This window comes from Miniopterus natalensis, chromosome 10, assembly GCF_054644295.1.
Source record: "Miniopterus natalensis isolate mMinNat1 chromosome 10, mMinNat1.hap1, whole genome shotgun sequence".
In the NCBI taxonomy this organism is placed as follows: domain Eukaryota; kingdom Metazoa; phylum Chordata; class Mammalia; order Chiroptera; family Miniopteridae; genus Miniopterus; species Miniopterus natalensis.
The window spans coordinates 81,860,669-81,884,914 of record NC_142090.1 but is presented as its reverse complement, the minus strand read 5'-3'; the positions used below and the strand labels follow the sequence as shown (position 1 = coordinate 81,884,914).

The 24,246-nt window shown below is 51.7% G+C and overlaps 2 protein-coding genes across 2 annotated transcripts in view; one reads left to right on the top strand and one right to left on the bottom strand.

Moving 5' to 3' along the window:
• ZNF277 (zinc finger protein 277) overlaps positions 1-23,050 on the bottom strand; it is a 48,565-nt gene extending 25,515 nt beyond the window's left edge. The window contains exon 1 of the mRNA XM_087820878.1: positions 22,960-23,050. Within this exon, the coding sequence (XP_087677004.1) occupies positions 22,960-23,050 (91 nt within the window). The remainder of the gene's footprint in view (positions 1-22,959) is intronic.
• Positions 23,051-23,592: 542 nt separating this feature from the next.
• DOCK4 (dedicator of cytokinesis 4) overlaps positions 23,593-24,246 on the top strand; it is a 201,557-nt gene continuing 200,903 nt past the window's right edge. The window contains exon 1 of the mRNA XM_087821264.1: positions 23,593-23,663. Within this exon, the coding sequence (XP_087677390.1) occupies positions 23,627-23,663 (37 nt within the window). The 5' untranslated portion in view covers positions 23,593-23,626. The remainder of the gene's footprint in view (positions 23,664-24,246) is intronic.

Genomic DNA, 24,246 nt, shown 5'->3' with positions numbered 1-24,246 from the left:
CTCAGTGTCTCTGTTTTCAAATTATTCCTACGAGAACGGACCTAGGCGTTCACACACACTAGAACCAGAATAGGAACAACTGTGAACACGCAGAGTCAGTGTATGAGAAGCTTGTGGTCTGGGAGGTGCTAGGTTATCGTCTGTATCTGGGAACCTGAGTTACTGTGTATCCCAGAAAATGAAAATTTTAATAGGACATTTTTAGACCCCAAGATTTTATAGTTTCTCTCTGACTCCTTAACTACCATTCATCACCGTGTTCAAATTGGTATCAGCATTGATCATACCGGTAAGATTTGTGCAACCGATTGTTTACGTCCAGCTGCACACAAGAATCCCATCCCCATCCGACCACGTGGAAAGAGACAGCAGATGCAGAAACACACAAGTCTTGGCTACAGGGCCCTGAAACTCTGGGAGGCAAAAGGAGGTAAATCATAGCAGCTCCTCACAGCAAAGAGGCGAAGCATCTTGGAAATTCTGCTTGGCCTCGGTCGGGCTCTGCACATTCGTTACATGTTAACAACCAATTATCTGCTCCAGTTCTCACTCTGCACAGCAGCTCCGTTCAAATGAACTGTGGAAACACCCTCCCCGGAGAGCTCCCTGTGAGGGATGCCGGGACGATCGTGCACAATCTCACTGACTCTCGGTAGGATCCCCAAAGTGTCCACTTATTACGTCAGGCTAGTGCTTCTCAAAGTTTAGTGTGCACAGACCACCGGGAGGTTTGGCTGAAACGTGGATCCTCAGCAGGGTGGTGGCCCGGGGCCTGCCGGTCAGTCCCCTGCTCTGAGCCTGGCCGGGGCCGCGTCAGGGCCGGCCCTGCAAGCCCTCCTGTGCTCTGAGCCCAGGCTGGAGGCAGCAGCGTGGGCCGGCTCTTTCCCGAGACGTGGAACTTCGGTGCCGTGGCACTGGCTGCAGGACTCCCCGCGGCCTTGCAGGAAAGCAGCGCGGAGGTCAGGTCCTCCTCAGCCCTCCCTGCTGGCCTCTCTCCTCCGCAGGGCCAGGCCTACACTGCCACCAACAGGTCCCTTACACAGCAGACCCCGCCTGGGCGCGCGCTTCTTGGGGGCCTTGCGGGAACCCCGTGGTCTAGGATTTAGGGGGGCTTGGATTTCTGCAAGCCTGAGTCCCCAGCTCGAGCCAGTCAGCCGTCCACAAACCACACTGAGGAGAGAGGGTCTCCCTGGGAACAAAGCCGTCACGAATTCCTAATAGGTGCACCCGGGAACACAGGTGACCCTAGACTTGGCCATGTGTCATCACAACGAGCAGAGAAAGGCCGCCCTGTTGAAGGGAAATAAGGAGACTGAGGTTTCTGACCCCGTAAGCGAACGAGAGAGGGGAAGCCACGTCCACAAAGAGCAGTCAGCTTTCCAGGGGGGCGGCCGGATGCCGCACGTCACCCCCTCAGGGCCCCCGCCACGTGCTCTGCGCTCTCCACAGCACTGCCGGATCGCTGAGAAAACAAGCGGCAATTCCGGGCGCCACTCAGCCAGGTCGCATGGGCTCAGTTGCCGCCCACCGCGCTCCGATAGTCTGATTAACTGGTAACCATCCTGAAAACGAGACCATCAAGGCTGGCAGGGTGTTTCGGTTTGTTTGCTGTTTTATTCGGAAAATGCTGTAAGCAGACTCCTCGTTTGCAAAGCAGACACTGCGTGTGCACTCTCCCGTTTCCGCGGTGTGATTGTCTGATCACAGCTGCCCGCAGTTCTTTATGAAGCCCGGGCGGCATCTTCCAGCCGCTCCCTAAGCTTTCGATCGGCCCGACGGCGGCTACCTTTCCATTGGCCCCTAGGCGATCTCCTGCACTGTGTGTTGATTTTATCCTGATAATTAAACTCCAGGAAGGCAACTGTATTTCCAAATTCTCTCTTACACTACAAAATGCCCTCCGCTTCCTAAACGTGTCGGTTCTCTGACTTCTAAGGGCAGGTCCCCTGCACATGCATTTGGAAAACGGGGAAGGCTGGACCCAGTCTTTTTAACCACATCAATCTCTGAAGCTCAAAGTCAGAATGTAAGGCCTTTATTTGATTTCCCCTGGGCTGAGAATTCATTTGGTAAATTACCGAGGCCCAATATTTAAAGGGTTAATTTACTGTGCTCTTCCTAAGAGTGGGGAGTGAGGGGGAAGACCTTAAATAAATCTGCGTTGTCACAGGTCACTACACACCCAGCCTGCTGACGAGGCGCGGGCCGGCCACCTCCTTCTAAGCAGCAGCGCTGTAAACACGCTCGGCCCTTACACCTGACAAGGCCATGCTTGCAAACTCAAGGAGCTAATTTAAGACAAGGAAAAGAGCCAGGAAAGCTTTATTACAACAGGACCGAGAGAGCAAAGTAAAAGAACCCAATGTCGTGCAAGTGAAAACCGGTCTGTAAATTACGGTGTATCTGCGATGTATAGTATTGTGCATTTGCTAAATAACAGTTATAAAGACACTGGAGAAATATGGAAAACCATGTTTGATATTAATTAAAAGGAGCCTAATTCACAATGAATTGCACATAATACTTCACACACCAACAAACACCTATAGGCAAGCACGTACAAGTATAAGATTTGAAGGAAAATATACAAAACAAAAACAATGAGAGATTATGAATAGATTTATTTGTCCAAATTTTCTTTAACACTGAATATTCTTAAGTAGAAAGCATGTTATCGGATGAGTTCCTCAATGTGACGGTAACAGACAGAATTAAGAAGCAAAGCAAGCAGTTTTATCCGGTCACTTAAGTCGACATTTAAGATGAAAAACTTGATTAAATTTACCATGTTTTAAACTGAACGCCTACTATGCAGAAGGTGCATGCTGGGGACTCCCCAAAATACAAGGTTCACATAAAACTCCTAACCTGAAGTAGTTGCTCATCTAGAGGAAAATATAAGACAACTGTACAAATAACTATAATCCAAGGCAACATACGGGGCGCTGGCCACATAAATCAAGGGCTCAGGGCCAGGGAGGCAAAAAGTAAGTCCAGTCAGAAGTGAAGGAGTCTTCACACGGGATGAAGCTCAGTGTAGGTTGGCTCCCGCTGTCCCCAGACAATGAGGAGTGTGGCTGTGGGTCTGAGGACGGAGAGGGATGGGCATCAGCCGCACTGATGTGCCTTAGAAATTCCCGGGGATCCATTCACAGTGCACCGTCCACGGCCCAACGCGGATCAATGACTGACTGACTTACGGATTTAAATCAGACAAGATTTCTACTGTTAAAAATACGCTTTAAGCCCAATGGGCGTGGCTCAGCGGTTAAGCCTCGATCTGGGATCCAGGCGATCAGGGTTTGATTCCCGGTCAGGGAACATGCCCGGGTTGCGGGCTCGATCAATAACTCTCTCATCATTGATGTTTCTCTCTCTCTCTCTCTCTGAAATCAATAAAGATATGTTTAAAAAACAATAATGCTTTAACACACACACAGTTAAGTATATTTAGTTTTCCAGAAATATTTTCTCTACTGTTTGTAGCCAATGAGAGGTTTAGAATACGGAGAGAGCTGGAGTGGAGGGAAGACGGTGCTGCTGTGTGACCACTTACACGCCCCCATAGGCTCTGCGCTCCCTCTGCCTCCTCCCTACACGAGCCAAGGCCTCAGGGCATTTCAATGGAGCTGCCGCGGAGCCTTATTTGGGGGGCCCAGGGTGCAGGCGGGGCTCTCGGTGCACCTCAAGGCTGGGCATTTTCAGTCGCTGTAAGAAATGGGAACTAAGTCCTCAGTTTCATCTCCCACCAGCAGAAGGCAGTCGTAGTCGTCAGGGGCAGACACAGATTTGGGAACATTCATCTCAAAGAAGTCATTAGCATTTTAACCCAGTTAATGGAAATTTAATCAGACAAATGACAGGAGGGCCAATGTAACAAAAGATGTTGACAAGCAGAAGACTTCTGGGCAGGAATGGGGAAGGAAACTGGCAGGCTGGCGAGGGCTCTTATTTACTGAAATCCGCGGGGGAGAGACGGAGGGGGAGGAGGGCGGGCAAATTCTGACTGGGGAAGCTCTGACTGGTTGCGGGTCTGCCCTACTCTTTCCAAATAAGTGGTGTCCAGTGGAAACTTCATGGCGCACCCCCAGAGGTTGGCTTTAACCTAATCTAACTGATTTGACTTCACAGGAGATTACTTTGGAATTAATATTCTAGTCAATATTTTAATGAAGTGGGTTGGCAGCCAGAAAACTGTAAATGACCTATCTGATAGTCCCTACTCAGTATAATTAGTGTTCTGGATAGAATCATACATTTCAGGGTTGTGAAATGTATTTCTATTGCTATTTCTCTATTTGTGAAATTAAATAGCTACGCCATGTTTTTATTTTAGTGTCTGATGTCTTAATCATCAGTAGGAGTAATTTTTAGTACAATAGTTTTGTCTGTGTTTTGTAAATAGTAAGCAGACTAAACACAGAAATGACTTTATGAATTGTAATCAAATTCATAAAATGTGACACACTGTTTCTTTACTGCGGGTTTGCTACATGAAGAATGTCAGTGTGCATGCAAGTTGTATTGGAAATCATGTATTTTTTCCCAGCAAAACCATGATCTGATGCAATCAGGGCACACTTTTGTATTATTTAAAGAAAAGAGCAACAAATTTATTAAACTCCTGAATGTCCTGGGTAGGTTCTGCCTTATGGTGAGTGGAAGCTTCGAGAGCTGCAGCCCTTCCCGCGCTGTTGAGCTCTTCGCGCTGAGGACGCAGAGGGAGAGGCGGGGGAGGCCTTTCTTTCTGCACTTGCAGAACAAACGGTGCCGGGAAAACCGGGCACCCCAGGAGCTACACGTGGAAGGAGGCGAGAGTCCCAGGGTTTGAGGAGGCAAAGGGTCAACAGGCGGGATTCTGGATGTAGCCCCAGGGACAGGGAGCCACGCTGCTCTTGTCACCGGGGCTGCTCTGGTCACGAAGTTCCACCGGCTCTGAGTGAGCCTCTGACCCCCCCCCACTGGAAAGGGCGTCACGCAGAGGACCCCGCACCCCTCGGCTGGCGAGCGCCTGGGAGCAAAGCCTCCTGTAGGTATGAAAACTGACGTAGACACTTGTGTCTACTCTGCACACCGCCTGCCCGGTCCAGGGTCACAACAGGGCTCCCTAGACCCCGCGACCCTAAGCGATCGCATCACGTTACAGCCAAGCCAGCAGGAGGCTCTGCCGGCCTCAGGGAGTTAGTTTTATCCTGCAAACCAGTGAGAGAACCGCACTTGTTTCACCCAAACAGCTTTCTAACCAGTTCAACTGGAATGGATTCATTCCAAGAGTCCACATACGAGACTGTATTACAGGAGGCTACAGATCCGAATGGGAAAGAGAGAGTTTAGTGTCACCCAAGGCCCCCAGACCGCAAGCTTTGGGGTGCTCACTCATGGAATAAAAGCCCCGCCATCAAAGGGATGCAGAGAGCCTTAAAAGTGCTCAAACCCCTCGAGAACCAGATCTAAACAGTAAGCTTCCCGAGCCCTTACACTCTCCTCGAACAAATGTCTCAGTGTTTAGATTATGACCAGGGACCTCGGTCTCCCGCTCCCTTTCTTGACCATAGAAATACTATTTAAATACAGTATATGGTCATTTATTATTTCTCCTTTCTAAGTTTATTACTTTTTTATGGTCACTGTGCATGGGTAAGTCCCTATAAAGTTAAACAGTGTTATTCATGGACTTTTACAACCCAAAGTATCCATTTTAAAAATGGAAACAAATTTAAAACATAAGGATCTCTTTAATGTTAGGCTGTGAAGTTTCTAAACATGAATAGCAGCACATTTCTGTGCTAAGACAAAATATACTTTAACAAATATATAAACCTTTATATTGTTTACAAAACATTCTCAGAGCTAACTCCATGGTATTAAGTTCCCTTTATTTACATAATTAACATTTTAGCTTTTAATGTATTGAGATACAGGAAATAATCACATGCAGTATACTTTTCATGAATAAACAAGTAATTAAGGCAAACAAATAATCTAAAAAAGTTTAAACTGAAGATATTGTCTGCCATGGGCACCTGAAGTCCAAGTCCTCTCTGTGACGACAGTGTCCCCCTGTCCTCCTGGGCTTTCTCTCTGAGCTTTCATAGAGCTGGGAATTCTTGGCCAGCAGCTTGGCCACTTTAACACCCAGAAATCTGGGCAAGCGGTCTATACGCATGGCTCGCTGATAATCTATTTTTAAATTTTATTTTATTTTGTTTTTTATTGCTTTTTAAAATGTCCCAGTGATTTGGAAACAGAACCTGAAGGGAGATGGAACCTACTGAGGCCGCGACAGGAGCAGGGAGATGCAGGGAGGCGGACACACAGAGGGACCCCCACGTGCGGCAGAGAGAGCGCACCCCTGGTGCTCATGTGACACGGACACTGAAGATGAATGTGCTTTGGTTATTTTAAAAATATAAATCTTTTTTGATGTCAGAGAGAGGAAGGGAGGAGAGAGAAACATCAACGATGAGAGTCATTGACCGGCTGCCGCCTGCAGGCCCCCACTGGGGATCGAGCCCACAGCCCAGACACGTGCCCCGACCGGGATGGAACCGCGACCTCCTGGGTCCTAGGCCAACGCCCAGGGGCTGAGGATGGGTGTTCACACGGAAGAGTGAATGCTAAAGAGAGGACACGACTGAACCTTGAGCACAGCGCTGAAAAAACTACGCAAACCTGTAGGACGTTTATTGCCTTCAAATAAGCCGACGTGAGCCTCAGGTGCAAGGCTGCAGTCCCTCTCGCTGTCACCGCTGTTTGGGTCAGAAGGCGGCACAGCCACAGGCAGGCCCAGCTCGCTGCCCTGGCCCCTCTGCTGGCTGCAGGGCCTCCCCTCCGCCCTCGCTCGCTTCTTGCCCCAGATCTGGAAGACGGCCGCATTCCTTACACTCTGAAAGGTAATTTGAAATGTAGTTTCACTGGTAACTAAATCTAACCCCTTCCCAGAAATAACTGCCCTATAAAAGCAAGGCGGAGGGGTTTGTTCAAAATTCTCTGCTGGCGTTAATTTAATGGTAGAAAAAACAGACATGACCTCAATCCCACAAAAGAGAGTGATTAAGTGAATGCTAGAAATTAAGCAAGTCATGCAAAATGTGTTTTGAAAGATTTAGTGGCATGGGAAAATATTCATGGAAAAATTATACAAAACCATATTTATACCATGATCCATATTTTTAAAAAAATATGTAATGTATTTTTAAAGAAAGGGAAGTACCAGTCGAAGAGAAAGCAGCAAGCTGGAGGGCGAAGGGAACGGCTTCTGTCTCCTTCCGTCTCATCTTTAGTTCCTCAGGCCCATTTCTCAGGACGTGAACTCACCCATCGGGTAAGCCTTTAAGATCGTTTCCCTAGCGTGTCTGTGGTTTGTTTTGTGACCCTGTGTCGCTTAGCTCACGGTACCTGTCGACTCGCAGTCTGGGACACCGAATGGCAGAGTTTTCCCTTTTCTAGGAAGGCCTGCGGGGGGCGGGGGCACATCCGACAGCCAGTCTGAGCCATTCCTTTCCCGCCCCCCTGACTCGCTCTGCTCTGTGCCTCCCAGGCTCCCTAAGGAAGCCGGTCATTACCCCCTCCAGAACTCTGCCCCCCCTCCCCTCCCCTCCCCTCCCCTCCCCTCCCCTCCCCTCCCCTCCCCTCCCCTCCCCTCCCCTCCCCCTTCCTCTTCTTTTAAATAAAAGTCCCTGTGGGCACTGCCAACAAAACCAGGAAAAGCAAACAGTTAAAAAAACCTCACTGGATACTGTCTCTGGGGTTATAATTCTTAAAGTAACTTTTTCAGTGGTTAATTCACTTACAACATGCATCCCCTGTGAAAGTACCAAGGAACACCTCTGGACCCTTCTGTGACTCAGTTTCCTTCCCACAGATCTGAGGGGATGCCCCCCCCCGCCCTGTGCCCGGGAGTTAGCTGCGGTTTTGGAGGAGACGCGCTGCCTGCTAACACCTGGAACCCCGGGCAACAGGCCTCTCGCTCGGCGTCCACAAGGTGACGGAACAACAGGTCCGGGTTTAGCTTAATTTATGCAAAAGTAAGATCTGGCACGGTACCTCAGTTTACTGTATTTGTTGAGGATGAAGCAGAATCGGATCATCTGCTGGCGTGTTAAACGTCTTTCTAGTTACCCAGCAGTTGGGTAAATCACTTCATTAGCAAGGAGCCTGGCTTATGATCTCACTGACGCAGACGGCCAATACCAGGAGGGGGGTCTCAGCACAGGGCCGCTGCGAGGCGACGGGCGTCGGGCACATCGATCTGAGGGACAGTGCCGGGAACTTTGGTTCTCATTACCCCACGTGCTCCCGGCACAGGAAGGTGTTTATAACGACGTGTGTTTCCCCCAAATACCACTAGGCAGGTTGGTGGCACAGGGATCCAGTGGAAGAAAATGTTCAATGAACCACAGAAAGAATACTTTGTGTCAAAATAAAACGCGGCAACAATTTCCAGGAGTGTCTACGTAAAGGCTAAATAAGGTTCCCCCCAGGCAGCTAGAGATTAAAAACTTTCTGTTTCAAGTTCACCCAGCTTGAGGTCCAGCCATCACTCAATAACAATTAAAACTTTAAATTAAACCATTAATATTAATAAACAGGAAACATGACTGAAGCCTTCATTTTCTCGCAGGCCACTTGGCAAATTTCAAAGCAGAAGCTCAGCACCGGGAAGCGGCTGCCAGTGGGCTAGGGGACGCCGGCGGCGCCCTTCCCAGCGCCCGCGACAAGCTCCGGCCGCCCGTTTGCCCCTCTCCTGTTATAATCACAACCAGCAACTACGACGGTGGCGCCAGGGGCCTGCCAGGCTTCAGGGGGCGATGGGAACCGCTGTGCCGCTGTTTTCCTTCGGACTAGCCCACCTCTGGGTTCCTGAGCAGATGAATCTGACCTGACTTCTGAACCCTGATGGGCTCGCTCTTTAATGCCCAACAGCCTGGCCTTTAGGTGGGACCTGATCACCAGCAAGAGCAACTGCAGGCAGAAGAAACCATAGGATGGCCAGACAGGCCTCCCTTGGAGAGATCTTACAGGGAGGGGCGTTAGAGGAAAACCAGAGCTCAGCTGGGTCTGTTTTTGTGGTAACCAGCAATTTTAAACACCTGAACATCCAGCCGCATCTGTCCACTTAAGTTTCTGCCTGGCTCCAGGTTCCGGGCCTCCCCGCCTCTGAAAACTTCACAGGACGAGGCAAACGTTTCGTTCATGTGGCTCTCTGTGACATCGGCTCCCTGTATTTGCTGAGGCACGGCCCCCAAAAGGGCCTTGCTCTTACTGCATTTTTTGATGCGTTTCAGGAAATAAGATGAATTACTACAAGCAGGAAAGGCACTATTTAAAATTCGTCAAGAAGGTGTACTTGTCAGCACCCACACATCAAAACATAAGAGAGAGAAAAACAAACAAACCCGGAAAAGAAAAACTGAAGAAGAACTTGATAGTCTGTAGACTCAACGGCAATTACCTGGCTTCTCCTTCTGCTTGTTAATAATCGACAAATAAGAGTTAGGAAACATTTCAGTAGCTAAACCCTTCAGACATCATCCACCGCTCTATCCACTGAGCACAAGCTGGGATTCAGCTAGTTTCACAGTGTAGACAGATCAGGTGACGGGGGAACGCAGTGAAACGCCTCCCCACCCGCCGGCAGAGCCCATCGTGCTGGAGAGGGGTGCTGGGCCCTGTAGTCCGGCCTGTGTGTGAGGCTCTCACACTCTGAGCATCGCGCCACCTGAGGCCTGTTAAAGCAGAGAGTGCTGGGCGCCGCCCGCAGCCGCTGATTCGGCAGGTGTGGGGTGTGGCCTGTGACTCTGCATTTCCAACAGCTCCCAGGTGAGGCTGCTGCTCTGGGAGCCACATCTTGAGAACGAAGTGCACACCTGACGCAGGGTGGGGGTGGGGGAGGCGGCATCACCTTTGAAAAAGCGTCTCTAGAGACTCCAGTTCTAGTCAGACAGTTGAGAAAGTTAAGTCTGATCACAGGGAAAATTCCCAAATATCGATTTCTTTCAAGGAAAGGAAATAATAAATGCAAGTGTGGTTTATGGCTGTTTCAACAGAGATGCTCCGTGGGAGAGCTCAGGATGCTGGGCTTCATTAGCATTATCCAGTGTTGCTATGGGGACCAACTGAGGAGTCAGCAGTACACACGGATATGAAAAGGGGGACTGATGAATGAAAAACAAACCTTAACATTTCTGAGAATTCGGAGCCAAGTCACACTGCCTATTTTGTGGCATTCCTGTAATTTCAGGTATAAATTCTCTGTTAACAACAAGCAATACTACACACACAGCTCTCCATCTTTAGAAGACGAAGGCTCCCTTTGCGACTCAGGGAGGGAAGCGAAGACAAAGCTCCCTAAAAGGAGGAGCGGGAGGGGCATTGTGGGCTTATTACCCACGGAGAGGCAGGAGGCCCTGGGCTGGGGCTGTGTGGAGGGGATGAGGGTTGCCCACCGTACCTGGTTTATTTAGAGAAATACTCTCTAAAATACCAAGTCATTTGTTACTCAATAAAATATTGTTACTACAGCTTTGCTTTCCCTGTATACATTTTGTCTCATAAATTACCCTGGAAGTTCCCTAAAATCAGCTCATCTTTCTTTCCCCCGTTGTTCTCAGCTTAGTGTTCAGCAAAAGGAGTGCGCCGTTGACTGATGTATTTTTAATTCATTTTGCAAATGATCTGGTAAATCCACGCTGAGGTGACACACGCTGGGGTGAGTGACACAATGTACTGCCTCTCTGAGAGTCATGCCTCACATTTTAGAACCAGCTCCTGCTAAGGGCAGCATGGAACACGGAGGAGTGGGTGGTAAAGATGGGTTTTGGTACAAGCGGCTCACCAGAAGGCAGGTTTTGGAGGACTGGAGGCCTTTCCAATGCCCCTCAAGACAGGCCTCCTACACCGCAGTGAATGTGTGAGACTGGCTGGGTTTGGGATGCACAGCCAATGTCTCAACCCCTAGGACCTCAGGATGTGACCTTACTTGGAAACAGGGTCTTTACAGAGTTAATCAGGTTACAATGAGGTCATGTGCAACCATAATCCAATGTGTCTGGTGTCCTTACACAAAGGGAAAATGTGGACACGGGGACAGACATACACAGGAACACTGTGTGAGGTGACAACAGGGTTGGGATGATGTCTTCCCCTGAGACTTTAATTCCAATCACACTGATTCCTAATCCCCATCTTAACCCAAGGTCTCATTATTACTTTAAAATCATCTGTCGGTCTTTAATACATGACACGATGGCACAAGGGGTTTGGAATCGCTTCAGTGAAGAGGGGAAACAATGTTTTTTGGTGGCAGCCCCTGGATACTGCTGTCCATTCACCAAGGGAGCCAACTGGAGAAAAAGCAGAGTAAGTTAAATTGATACTAATCTTTCCTATTGATGTGGAAGCTACCATCTTGTCTGTTTTCTGAAATAACAGACTAGATTCCTACCCCCCGCCCCACACCATTACCTATTTCAGGCAAATACTCTTGATATTAGGAAGGAACACATAAGGTAAGTTGTACTCTGATCGAATGAAAAATTCTTTGACTTAGATAAGTTCTATGTTGTCTTGATCCCAATACACTATGTAAAATGTACCCAACTGATGTTTGCTTATTTTAGAAATGAAAAGAGATGTCACACATACTAAAAACAATTTAAAGAAAAACAGTAAAAACCACTCATAGGCAATGAAGTAATCTGCTATAATAAACTATCACAATGGAAGAAAAAAAAATCAACCCAGGGTAATTGGTGAGACAGGAAAGAGCCAAAAAATAATCTGAAAACTTGCAATTAGGGCCAGATGGCATTCACTGGAGACTGCAAAGTCAACTGAAGGGTAAAAAAAAAAAGATTATCATTAAAAGAAGTACTACACTAGAAAATTAAATACCTTGAAAATTGGTGAAGGATGACCTTGGACTCATCAGTTGTGTTAAACTAGAATAAAGCATTTGCAGTAGGTAGTTATGTAAGTTTTCAGTAAGAGAAAAATTATAGCAACACACCAGCATTTCCCCTTTCTGGTTTATCAGACTCAACCTCACTCCAATGAACACATCAACATTTTAAAACTGGTTATTACATGTGTGCGTGTGCACACACACAGCTTTAAAGACACACAATCACTCTACCTGCCACATGACGTGGGGCCTCCTCTGAAAATCTTGTAGATAAACATGCCCCATCTTTACCTAATCAGTGGCCAATGGACGCTGAGGCTGCTTCCATTCCTTGGCTACTATGATAACGCTGCAATGAGCCCAGGGGTGCGTCTATCTTTTAGAATTAGTGTTTTCATAGTCTTCGGATATGTACCCAGAAGGGGAACAGCTGGATCATAAGGTAGATCTATTCTTAATTTTTTGAGGAACCTCTACACTGTTTTTCGTCAACACTGTACAAGGGCCCCCCTTTCCCCACATCCACACCAACACTTATGATTTCCTTTCCTTTTGTATAACAACCATTCTAACAGCGAAACCACATTGAATGTGAGAATCCCAAAGACATGGAGACCAGCTGTTCGGCTGTGAATGCTGCTAACCAGGAGTGAACGACAGTGGCCCCATGAATCTTTCTAAGCTGTTTGAAAAAACCTTTACCGAAACATTCCTCTACATCACAGCAGTTGTGGCTTTTACATCAAAGAGATGCCTGGGCTCACCATTTCATTAATAAACAGTAATTCAGAAACTCTGACATTTCTGACGATGCCACACACAGGCACTTAAGACCCACATTCCCGAAGCCAACGGAAGCTGAGGAAAGAATGCAAATTAATCTTTTATAGCCTTAAATAATGCATTAAACAGCCACGGTCACCTGACTCAACACGGAGCAGACTTGGCGCTCTGGAGCCACGGGGCAGAGACCGGTTATGCAGAGACACCTTCCCTTTGCATTGCTTAGCTTTCTTTTTTTTAAAGAGATTTAAAAAAATATGTTTTTATTGGTGTTTTTTTTTAGAGAGATAGAAATATTGATGAGAAACATCAACTTTGATCGGCCGCCTCCTGCACGCCCCCTGCTGGGGATGAGCCTGCTCCCGGGCGTGCACCCTGACTGGGAATAGAACCGAGGCCTCTAGGTGCACCGATGACGCTCGACCACTGAGCCCTACAGCGGGACTTACTGTTCAATTTTCAAATCTTAGTTCGAATACACTATGGAAAGGACCCTGGAATTAAGAAACAAAAGACACCGATTTGAAGAGTAAAATTTCTCACGATTTGCTAACGTGGTAGGTTTTATTTAAACAAATACTTACTTCAGTGTTGCCTGGGACATTTTCCAAAGCACCCTGGCTTTCTGGGAGAATGCTCCCCGGAGGGAGTCACATCCCGGGGGGCAGAGCAGGCGGCCCCGCTGCCGTGTCTACCCTTGAACGCCCCGCGCTTCTTTGTCGCCCACTGAGGCGCAGGGGGGCAGGAGCGCTCGGGGGCGAGACGGCAGCTACGGAACACCCCGGGAACAGGTGTGCGCCGGGGAGCTGCTCGGACCGCCCTGCTCTTAGTAAACACGATCCGTTTCGGGGGAAGACAAATGCCACAGCACACTTGCACTCATGAATTGTTCATGGGGCCATGTGAGAAAAGGGCACGTAGTCAAATATTTGGGAAACTGCAATTTCATATGTATCTCAGACATTCACGAGAATTAGCATCCTGAAGTCCTCAAGGAAGGAAGTTATGCGACTATTTGGCTCAGTATTTGCAAATCATCGGGCCACGAAATCCCCTTCGTGTAGGAGACACTGTGGCACTTTTCTGCACTGCCCATTCTACGGAGCCCTGGAGACCGGCCTCGACGCCGTCAGCAGCTCACGGAGATGAGCAAAACCGGCGAGGGCAGTTTCTAGGAAAATGCCCCCAAGCACCACATCAGAGAAACGAATTTCTTCTCAGTCCACTGCTTAGACGTTTCGTTCCTTTTAATTCATTTCTGCTCTAAGGACACGTGTGCACGGTCGGAGGTGCTCTGGGTTTTATGTCACAAACAGAAAACAGGACTGTGTTCTGTTTATAGAAAGAACCGTAACTACCGCTACCTACGAATATCATCTTAAGGGCGGGATTATTAACGGCATAATTCAATCCGCTGTCAATACACCCTAAGATGTTTCTTTCACAAGGAAAAAGATCCAGAGCAGGGACCTTTCTCCGAGGCATCAGATTCCATGGAGTCCAGGGGTCAGGGAAGAGAAAGGGTGTCATCACTTTATACTTGAGAATTGTGTTACAACCAGCCCATTATTCAGGATTAATGAGCGCAGGGTTAGGAGTTCAGCAGCCATCTGGGCGAGTGTAATGAGCGGCCTGGAGCTAAGCCCCAGCCAACACGGCTAATCAGCACCGCAGGGTCCCCGAGCCCACTGTGGCCTGGCTCTGCTCCAGCCATGGCTCAGCATCCACCCAGTCTCCCTGGCCTCCTCTCCACCGGGGTCTGAGATGCTGGTCACTGGGCACGGGACTTCTTTCTTGGGAACAAGCCTCAACTCGGATTCCTCTTCTAGTGAGTCCTTGACTTGTTGCCCTGACTCCATAAGCCGTCTGACCTGATGCCTCCCCCAGACCCATGCTCCTCAAAACTTGTTTCTCTAAGCCCTTCAGTGACTTGGGTCCTGTCTCTAAGGTCCAGTTCACTGTGGCTGTGCTCCTGCTACCTACAAAGACTCTCTCCTTGGCCAAACTTGAGTGGGGACCCCGTGAACCCTGTTCTTGACAAGCCCCGCAGGAGCACATAGCCCAGCTTCACCAAGAATCCTGCCGTCAGTCTAGAGAAAACTCCACCTTCCGTAGCCTCTGCCACCCTCCAGGTGGTACCTTATCACCCTGGCTGGACCCCAGCAACATCTCGTCAGGTCCATGCAGCCAGAGTCCCTGTTTCCTCTTAGTAACTTTCCATCACCCAATGCCTACCCCCCCACGCCCCACCTTTCCGAGTATTTGTAATTGAGCCCAGTTCTACACCAAGGTCTCTTTTCCTCTATTGCAAGAGTTCCTGAGTAAAATGTTTTTACCTCTTTAACTACTGCTGAGCTCTGGTTTTCCTCTAACGCCCCTCCCGACAAGATCTCTCCTATCGTCTGCACTCTCCAGGGGAGGCCTGTCTTGCCATCCTATGGTATCTCCTGCCTGCAGTTGGCTGGGCCTCCCCCATGACAGAGCCCAAGCAGACCCCAACCTACCAAAGACAGAACCTTCCTATACCAACTGCCCTCTCCAGTAGCATTTTCTAATCTTGTTACAGGAAAGGGGACTGGGCCTGAGCAGGTCTGTGTAGGGCCAGCCGGTACTGTGTGGCTTCCTGCCTTCATGCAGCAGAGATTTCACAAGTCCAGGTGATGCTGACAGTAAGTTTTCTTAAAGCTGGGGACAGCGAAACATGGAAGGGCCTAGGATATAAGAAGCAACAGGAGAGAGCCCGGGCTGGGCTGCTTTAGCTCACTGGGAAGTAAGAGAAAAGGGGGCCTTGGAGACGGGTTCACGGAGTGGGCCTGGGACGAGCTGCCACTGCCCATTGCTGCCTGGTTGCAAGTCTCCTGGGGACCCTCGGAGTTTAGGAGATGTGGGCCTGAGGGGGAGGGACAGGCGGGGTCCTGCTCCAGGGAGGAATCGGCCCCTGGGTCCTTTGTTTTGAGGGTTTTTAAAGGCTGGGGGTTTAGGGAAGGACCTCAATAGAAGAGTCATCAGCTTTGCAGGTGTGCCCTTGCAGGGTCGTGGTCTCCACTGACTGGCCGGCACCAGGGCAGGGGGTCATTAGTCAGGGCAGCTGGTCCTGGCTTCGACTGCCTGGTTTGGCTGCTTTTCTGGGCCAGGGGCTGAAATACAACTGAGGCCTAGATGTTATCTCTAGGCAGGTAACCTGCTGCATCTGCTGTAAATTGCTCGGCCAGACTGTTTAGCTGTCTGTCTCAGTTTCCCCATTCCACTCGCCAAGGAATTTTCCTAGTTCCTTACTATCCTACCTCAGTCTCAGGAATCTCTTTCCAGGACTGAGCTATGACCTGGCCTCATTAATGAGGGCATATTACAGTCCCGTGTGTGTGGTGTGTGTGTGGGAGCCTTCATCATCTTTTGCTTTGGCAAATACCCATGCCCCTGACTCACCTGATTAAATTCTGATCTGATTAGTCTCTTCCTTCAAGCCTTCAAGCCCTGGCCTGCAGACTCGGGGTCTAACATCTGAGACTCCAGGGTCTGGCTTCCATTCCCCTTTCCAGACTTCCCCCCACCATGCCCACGTCCCTGCCCTTTTCTCAGGCAGAATGAATTGCCTGGTTACTGCTGTATGTGCCCTTGGTTTTTCCATTGCTCCCATCCTTTGTCTAGGCCTGTGTGGCTTTCCCTTATTTCCCTGTCTCCAAATCCTACTGGACTTCAAGGCCCAGGGCCACTTGCAGGGCACACTCCCTTCCCTCTCCTTCTTCGAGGTTCCTTACCTTTTATTTAACTTCCTGCTCTAATTTCCCCCCCTTTTACTATGGTTAAGATAACATGACTCACTGCCACATGTTTCTCTCTCAGTATATAACTGACACATGGCACTACATTAGTTTCAGGTGTACACACAACCTCCTACCTCTACCTCGATCACTTTGATGGTCCTTGTGAAGTAGCTATTTGTGTAGTTCTCTCTTCCCCATTAGGCCTCGGGGTCCTCGAGGGCCAGACCTACCTCTCCTCACCTTTGTTCTACAGCATCTACCACACAGAAGCTGCACGAGCATCTGGTTGATACAACTTTCTGGATGAACTAAGTCTCAGTTCTATCAGCAGCTCTTTCAGCCGTTTATTAAAAAATGGAAAAAGTGGAGGGAAGAGTCAGATGGGTCCATCCTAATGACTTATCCACATGCGAATGGAAGAGGAGACCCTAGAAGTTGTCTACGGCTGTGGGTCTCCACCGACTTTCTAAGTCTACGTAGCTGATTAGTGACACCCGCGTGCGCAGCTGACTCCTCAGAGCACCCAGACACACGGTGTTCCTCTCACACAGACGCTGGGATGTGCATGCTGGGGGCTCCCTCGCTGTCAACCCTCTCCCACCTTATTGCGATGCTATTTGGAAAATGCAGTCAAAGGGATGTCAATAGAATTGAATTCTCTCGACAAACCAGGAAATCTTACCACAAGTGCAAGTAACTTCTCTAAAATCACAGTCAGCCAGAAGCAGAAGTGAGATTTAAATCCAGATAAAAAAGCCTCTGAGCTGGAAGAGCAACCCCCCGTCCAGGTCGCTGCCCCGCTGGCCTCCGGTGGGCACACGTTTAGAAGCTTCCAGAGGTGGGTCATTAGCAGGCTTGTTACAAGGTCCAATGAGCTCCAGACTCCCCCTCCCCTGCCCTCCCCTCCTCCCCGGATGGAAATCAGCTGTGTGGCGCTGGAGCAAAGACCGAGGTGACCTTACAGTCCGGCAACAGTTACTGCGATTAATTGCTTTGTAATGGTAATTACGACCGGCGGATACACGGTCCTTTCTTTTCTAATTGGCTATCACTGGTGAATAGAGGCTTGTTACATAACAGAAGATTGTGTAAATAAATAACAGCAATTACAATTCTGAGGGCTTTCTCTTCAAAAACAAATCTAAGTTCTTGGATAAAAACACTAACAAAATTTAGGGGCTCTAGAATCACTTGGGGAAGGGTTTACCTTCCAGTTAAGAAAAACCACGAAATGAGGATGCCGCCAGGGAAACCAGGAGGCTGAGTGCGGTTTCCTCTTTTAAAAACAAACACAGTTAAAAGCTGGACTCTGCCCGGCTCCTCAGTCAATGCAGACAAATTACAGATTCAAATGCATCCACTCTCCCCACAGTGTGATGGGGAAACGAAGGTCAGTTACGAAGGCTGAGCCCCGCCAGCTACACTGGAGTGTCCCCGAGGGGAAGGCCGGCCACACGGCACCCAGCACGGAGCAGGTTCAGCGGCCACCCACCCAGGGCCAAACGCCACCACAGCACGGCCCTGTCCCAGGAGGTGCGGCGCTGTGAGGACGAGATGGAGTCAGACCTGTGAAAGTATCTCGGACAGTACTTGGCACCAGCTCACGGATGGAGAGCCCCAGCTTCACCATCACTGTAATTCCTCCTGCGCTGTCTCCTCTTACTTTTACAGGGTCCCACTTCTACAGGAAACCACGCCCACCAGACAAGGTTTCTATGATTCTGTTTCTCCAGGACACCCCCTGGCCTGCACCTCACAAGGCCGCCCCAATAGGCAAGACCGGGGGAGCTTCTCGTGGATGCTGGGCACGCACGTGGGGGCTGGGAGCCGGGTGTGGGGGCAGCGCTGGGTAGAGTGAGGGGGGGGAGGAGGTACTACAAAAGGGCTTTCTGAGCACATAGCTGCAATTCTAGCGCGGAGCTCCAGCAGACACTCTGACACCCCCAAATTCCATGCATGCATGGGCAACCGGAGCAGTTGCCACCAACACATTCCTGAGCTGAGACTATGCCTAAGTGACACCGAGTCAGCGCGGGCGGTTTTCCAGTTCAATCAGGCATGTCTTTATATTAAAGCAGCTAATATTCACTGAGGTCCAGCTTTACTGAAGGGACCATGCTGGGCCGCTATAGTCACAGTAACTCTGCAAAGTATTATATCTACATGTTCATAAATGTAGCTGCGTGTGCCACAAACTCATGTGACACAGTTACTAAATGTCAGAGGTGAAACTGAAATAGTTTTTCCAAGATAGGGTCCACTCTTTCCACTGTCCTGTCAAGGACACGAGGCTGGACTTGAGCATTAACGCTGGAGAGAAGACACTGTGGAAACTGGGTGAGAGCCACGCAGATGCTGGAAGGCGGATTTCCAGGTCTGTGGAGCCGTTCATTCCGATCTGAACTGTTCTTTCAATCACTACCTAAACAACACAAAACTTCACTTAAAAAAAGGCTGAAAACGATGCTGAAACGCTAACTATGGTACCTCAGACGAGACCCCACCTTGGGGGACATTCTGTATCCGTGGGCACCATGACTTTCACAGGCGTAAAATATCTATTCAGGTTTTAACTGTTTCAGTTCCTCTGCTTAAAATAGCTGCCATTGTAAGTACTTCCAATAAATTTCAAACTGATTCCCCCTGAACAGTTTACTACGCCCAGTTCTGATAAGAGCCGAGGTGGATACAAGTAACTTGAAGTTCGAAGTCTACCTGGGGGGGCAAAGCCGCCACCACCACCGGCCGTCTGAGGGGGTCAGTGTGATCACGGAGATCTGGGAAGGGAAGCAGGGCGACTGAAGAAGGGACTGGAAAAGAAAGTCAGGACCTTCAAAGCCACACCAAGAATTTGGACCTAATTCTACAACCTTCGAGCAGCCCTGGGTCCCATGTGCAGAGCCGAGAATCCATTTTCATTTCAGAGTGTGGATTAAAGCAGGGGAGTTAAGGCCCGAGAGCAACAGGGACGCTCTGCAGCGGTCCCGGCCAGAATTCAGTTCTGGTCAGACATTTACTAAACGCTGACATTTAGGGCAAGAGCGCAGTTTGGAGGGTGGGGGACACAGGTAGTTCGGCAGTGACGGCGAAGGTTACAAAGAGGACAGTGGTAAAGACATGACCTGAAGGAACAGATTTGAAGATTGTTTCAGGCACAGAAAAGTAAGAATGGTAACCGATCAGATTCGGGATCTGAGAGCAAGATAGGAATCAAGGACACTTCCTAGGTTTCCGGCTAAGGACTGATGCCCTTTATCACAACAGGAGACGCAGACTGAGGGGCCGCCACCACCTGCTACCCCATTGCTTCCAGAGACATCTAAGGGAGCTAATAAGGTCCCCAGAGGAAAGGCTTTATCCGCCCAGCAGCATCACCACGAGCTCACCCCGGGCGTGTTTGCAGGGAGAGGTGACGGTCACAGTATCACAACACGGAGGCACAGCATCGGGGTCAAAAACTGTCCAAAACAAACGGTCAATCAGTAAACTAAAGACGTGCTACCCTATTAATCAGATGGGCCTTCTAATTAAAAACAGCAAGAGAAAAAAATACCAAGAACACATCCCAAGCGTCACATGTTGAGTCTACTCACTACCTGTTCTTAATTTTGGGGACAACAGGAAACCTTGGCTGCTGCTGGAATGTAGGGAGAGCAGTGTCAAGATCAAGGGCTTCCCTGGAGAGGGGCGGGGCCTCGGGGAGCCGGCAACCCGGCAGGCGCGGCACCCGCCCGCCGCCTCCCAGACTCCCTCCAGCAGAGATCTTGTAGAATCGCAAGGACGTCTATGAAAAGGCTCCCCAGTCCCTTCTGTCCCAGGATATTAAACACGCAGATTGACATTTTAATTAAAGCTGGAGAAGAACCTCTTTAAAGAGGCAGTTTTCTAAAGATTGATTTTATGAGGAAAGACATACTTGATAATCTAAATGGTTGCTTGACAAAAAAGTATGAATATACTTTCAATATCATTATTTCCACCCCAAATTTGTATCGCTTTGCAGGCCTTGAAAAGAACTGGGTAAAGGCTCAGAATGACGCATTGGTTATAAAGGGGATTTTAACATAAAAATTGACCACTAAGCTCTCCCGCCGACTGTTACAGATTAGTGGGAACTTGGAGCACGTCCGAGCCAGGGTGGGGGACTATTTGTTACAGATGCTGCAAGTTCACTGCTGCGCAATACTTTTGTTGAGAACAAATTGGAACCTAAAATTCAGATTTCTACCACTTACTCAATTCTGTCTACTAGTCATTTAAACATTGGTCCTGGGTAGATTTGGACACGGAGAAAAGGCCACCCTCATATATTCCTGGTGGGAAGGTAGATCGATACCTTTCAAGAGGAAGATCTGACATCTATCCAAATTTTTAACATGTGTAACCTCTGACCCAGCGATTTGTTAAGAAACACCCCCCAGGATGTGCATACAAATCTACGTCATGGCTGAAACACTAACCCCACCATATGCTCACGGGGAGGGGGCTGGCTCAGGGATGGCACATGGGGTCCGGGGGGGCCGTCCTTTACAAGAAGGGGGCAGCACATGTACCAACAGGCACAGTGCCTATGGCAGGTCAAGGGGAGAAAGAAGATTGTAGCATTTTGATCTTATACAGAATGATCCCCTCTTTAAAAAAATTTTTTTTTTAAATTGATTTCAGAGAGAGGTAGGGAGAGGGAGAGAGAGAAACACCAATGATGAGAGTCATTGACGGCTGCCTCCTGCACGCCCCCGACCGGGAATTGAACCCCAATTGCCCGGATCCTAGGCCGACGCTCAACCACTGAGCCACGCTGGCCGGGCTTCCCTTCTTATTTCTCACAAACTCGAAACCACTGGGATGTGTGTCATTAGGGATGTGTCAGAAGGAACACACAGAGAACCCTAACGCTTGTCACTCTGGGGCTGGGTGGTGCAGGAACTTTCCTTTCCCCCCCCCACACACTTCCAAACAGTTTGAAATGTTTATAATGAAAATGTTATAATTTTAAAATAAGTAATGATTTGTCACTGTTCTTCAGTGTTTCTGAAAGGCAAACGCCATTTTCTCTTTCATGAGTTAACCCGGGAGCGAGTCCTCGAGGATCCGTGGTCTTTAGCATGTGGACTGGAAGCCTCTGGCACCTGTGCGGACTCCGGACCACGCTCATGTCTGTCACCCTCAGACCCACCGCCCCCTGCGTGGCCAACCCAACAGGAGCCGTCTGGGGTGTGGGTGCAGCTCCACGTCCAACTCGGGACCCGTCTGGGGTGTGGGTGCAGCTCCACGTCCAACTCGGGACCCGTCTGGGGTGTGGGTGCAGCTCCACGTCCAACTCGGGACCCGTCTGGGGTGTGGGTGCAGCTCCACGTCCAACTCGGGACCCGTCTGGGGTGTGGGTGCAGCTCCACGTCCAACTCGGGACCCGTCTGGGGTGTGGGTGCAGCTCCACGTCCAACTCGGGACCTGTCTGGGGTGTGGGTGCAGCTCCACGTCCAACTCGGGCGCCCGCAGAGGTGTCTCTGGTCGAGGTGCTGAAACCCCCACAGGGCCAGCAGCTCCCCTGGTGGGAAGTAATGGCCTTTTTTCCCTGCACCGCTCAGGTGAAAACTTAGGGCCAAATGTCAGTTGAACCGTGAAAGCAGCACCAACGCAGGAACCAAAGGCCCTCGACGGGGGCTGAGGGCCACGCCTGAGCCCTAAACCGCGTCGTCCTGAAAAGGTAGCTCGCTGTGAAATTACCTGGGGCCGGGGGGACAGTGATGAAGGTCTCCCAGGCTCCGCGCTCCGCCCTGAACGCCTGGGTGTGTGTGTGTGTGTGGGGGGGGGGGGGGGTTAGGGATCCTGAAGACGCCCCCGCACTTTCACAGTTTGGGCTGCGATCTCTGCGGGGGTCAGAGGACAACCTGAAGTCCGGCGGCGCCGGAGCAGCTGAGATGCGTCCCCGCCCCGCCGCGCGCGGGCCCAGCCCCCTCCTCCCTCCCCAGGGACCCCGCGGGGAAGGTCTCCTGGCCCCGCGGTCAGTCCGACGCCCGGGGCACCCCGAGATCGGGGGAGGCGGGGGGCGGGGCGCGCACCCTCCCCCCAGACGCCGCTGGGCACAGCTGCAGACCGCACAGCAGTGACCGGGCTGCACCTGGAAACCGGCCCGAACCCCAACGAAACCTCTCCCGAGGCCAAGCGGAGCGAAGCGAGGGGGCCGGGCCCGGCGGAGGAAAGGAGGCGCCGAGCCCCGGGGGGCGGCTGCCCGCGGGGACCCGCTGGCCGCGCACCCACCCGCCCAGCGCGAGCGCGGCGCCGGCGGCTCGGGCGCCCAGGGAGCGTCCCCCGACCCGGGAGGCCGCGCCGGCCGCTTCTCCCTCCCCGCGCCGCTCCCCCGCCCGGACCTCCGCGCCCCGCACGCGGCCCCCGCGCGCCCAGGTGGCCTCGGGGCGGGCCGGCTGCTGGGTCCGCGCGGCGGCCGGGGCACCGCGGTCCGAGAGGGAGGCGCGGGCCATCTGCACCCCAGGGCGCCGTACTCACCCTCGCTGGTGACAGCCCCGGCCCCGCCGCGATCGCCGTCCGCGTCCCGCTCGCCTCCCGGGGCGGCCCCCTGGGTCCTGGGAGCAGCCATCGCGCCGCCGAGAAGGGAAAGGGAGGGGCGCGGGGCGGGGCGGGCGGGAGCCAATGACAGCGCGACTGGAGGCGCCCGCCCCAGCCACGTGACGTTTTCGCCACGCCCACGTCCTGCTGTCACGCTCTGGGCCAATGGGACGTGGCGAGCGGAACGTAATCCCGCCCCTAACAGCTCGTGCCACGCCCCCCGCCGGAACGGAGCGGCGCCGAACTACAAATCCCAGGGTGCCCCGGGGCCGGGGGCGGGGCGAGCCGGAGCGGGCGCCGGCGGGCGGGGGTGCGCCCGCGAGTGCCCCGGCGTGTTCGCCTAGTTCAGTGAATCAGAACAATGCCTGCGCCGCCGGGGCCCCGGGAGCGCGTCGGAGGACTGTGAGCGGCGCCGCCGGCTCAGCCGCGGGCGGCGCAGCCTGGGCCGCGCGTTGTCAGCGCCGGGCTCGGGAGCCTGCCGCGCAGCCCTGCGCCCCAGCCGCGCGGAGTCGCCGCGCTCCAGCCGCTCCTGGGCGGCCGCGCATTGTTGTGAGCCGGGCGGGGGCGCGGGGAGCGCGCAGCCCGAGCCCCGGCGCCCGGGTCAGCCATGTGGATACCTACGGAGCACGAGAAATACGGCGTGGGTGAGTCTCCGCGGGGCCAAGTTTCATCCGCTCGGGCCGAGCCGGTGCGCATTTCGCGTCCTGGCCGCCGCGTCCCTTGCGCTCCGCCCGCTGCAAACGCCTCTCCTTTGCATCGCGCTGCGGGCTCGGCTCGGGCTTTGGGGAGCCGGCCCCGCGCCGAGGGGTGCGCGTCGGGGTCTCGCCTCCCGCCGGCCGATGTCTGGGGCTCGGGCTCCGGGGACCGCGGGGGTAGCGCGCGACCACCCCCGCTGCGGGCTCTGGCTGCGGAGTTTGGAGCGACGACGGGCTTGTGTGTCAAGTTGGAAGGGGAGGGTGGACGGCGTTCCTCTCCTCCCTTCCCCTTGGTTCCCGCACGGCTGCGCGCTGTGACGATTTCCCAGACTGGAGAGGGAGACAGGCACCCCCGCGCAGAGAGGACACCCCCAAAACTGAAGGGGAGGGGGCGCAAACCTTCCCCCTGGCTCCCGCCCAGGTCCCCGGAGTGCGGAATGTGGCCCCGCGCTCTGGAGCCGCGGTGACAGCCCGAGCCCGGCCGGGGCTTCCTCTCCCTCCTCGCTCCGTCTTGGGGTTCAGGGGACTGTGT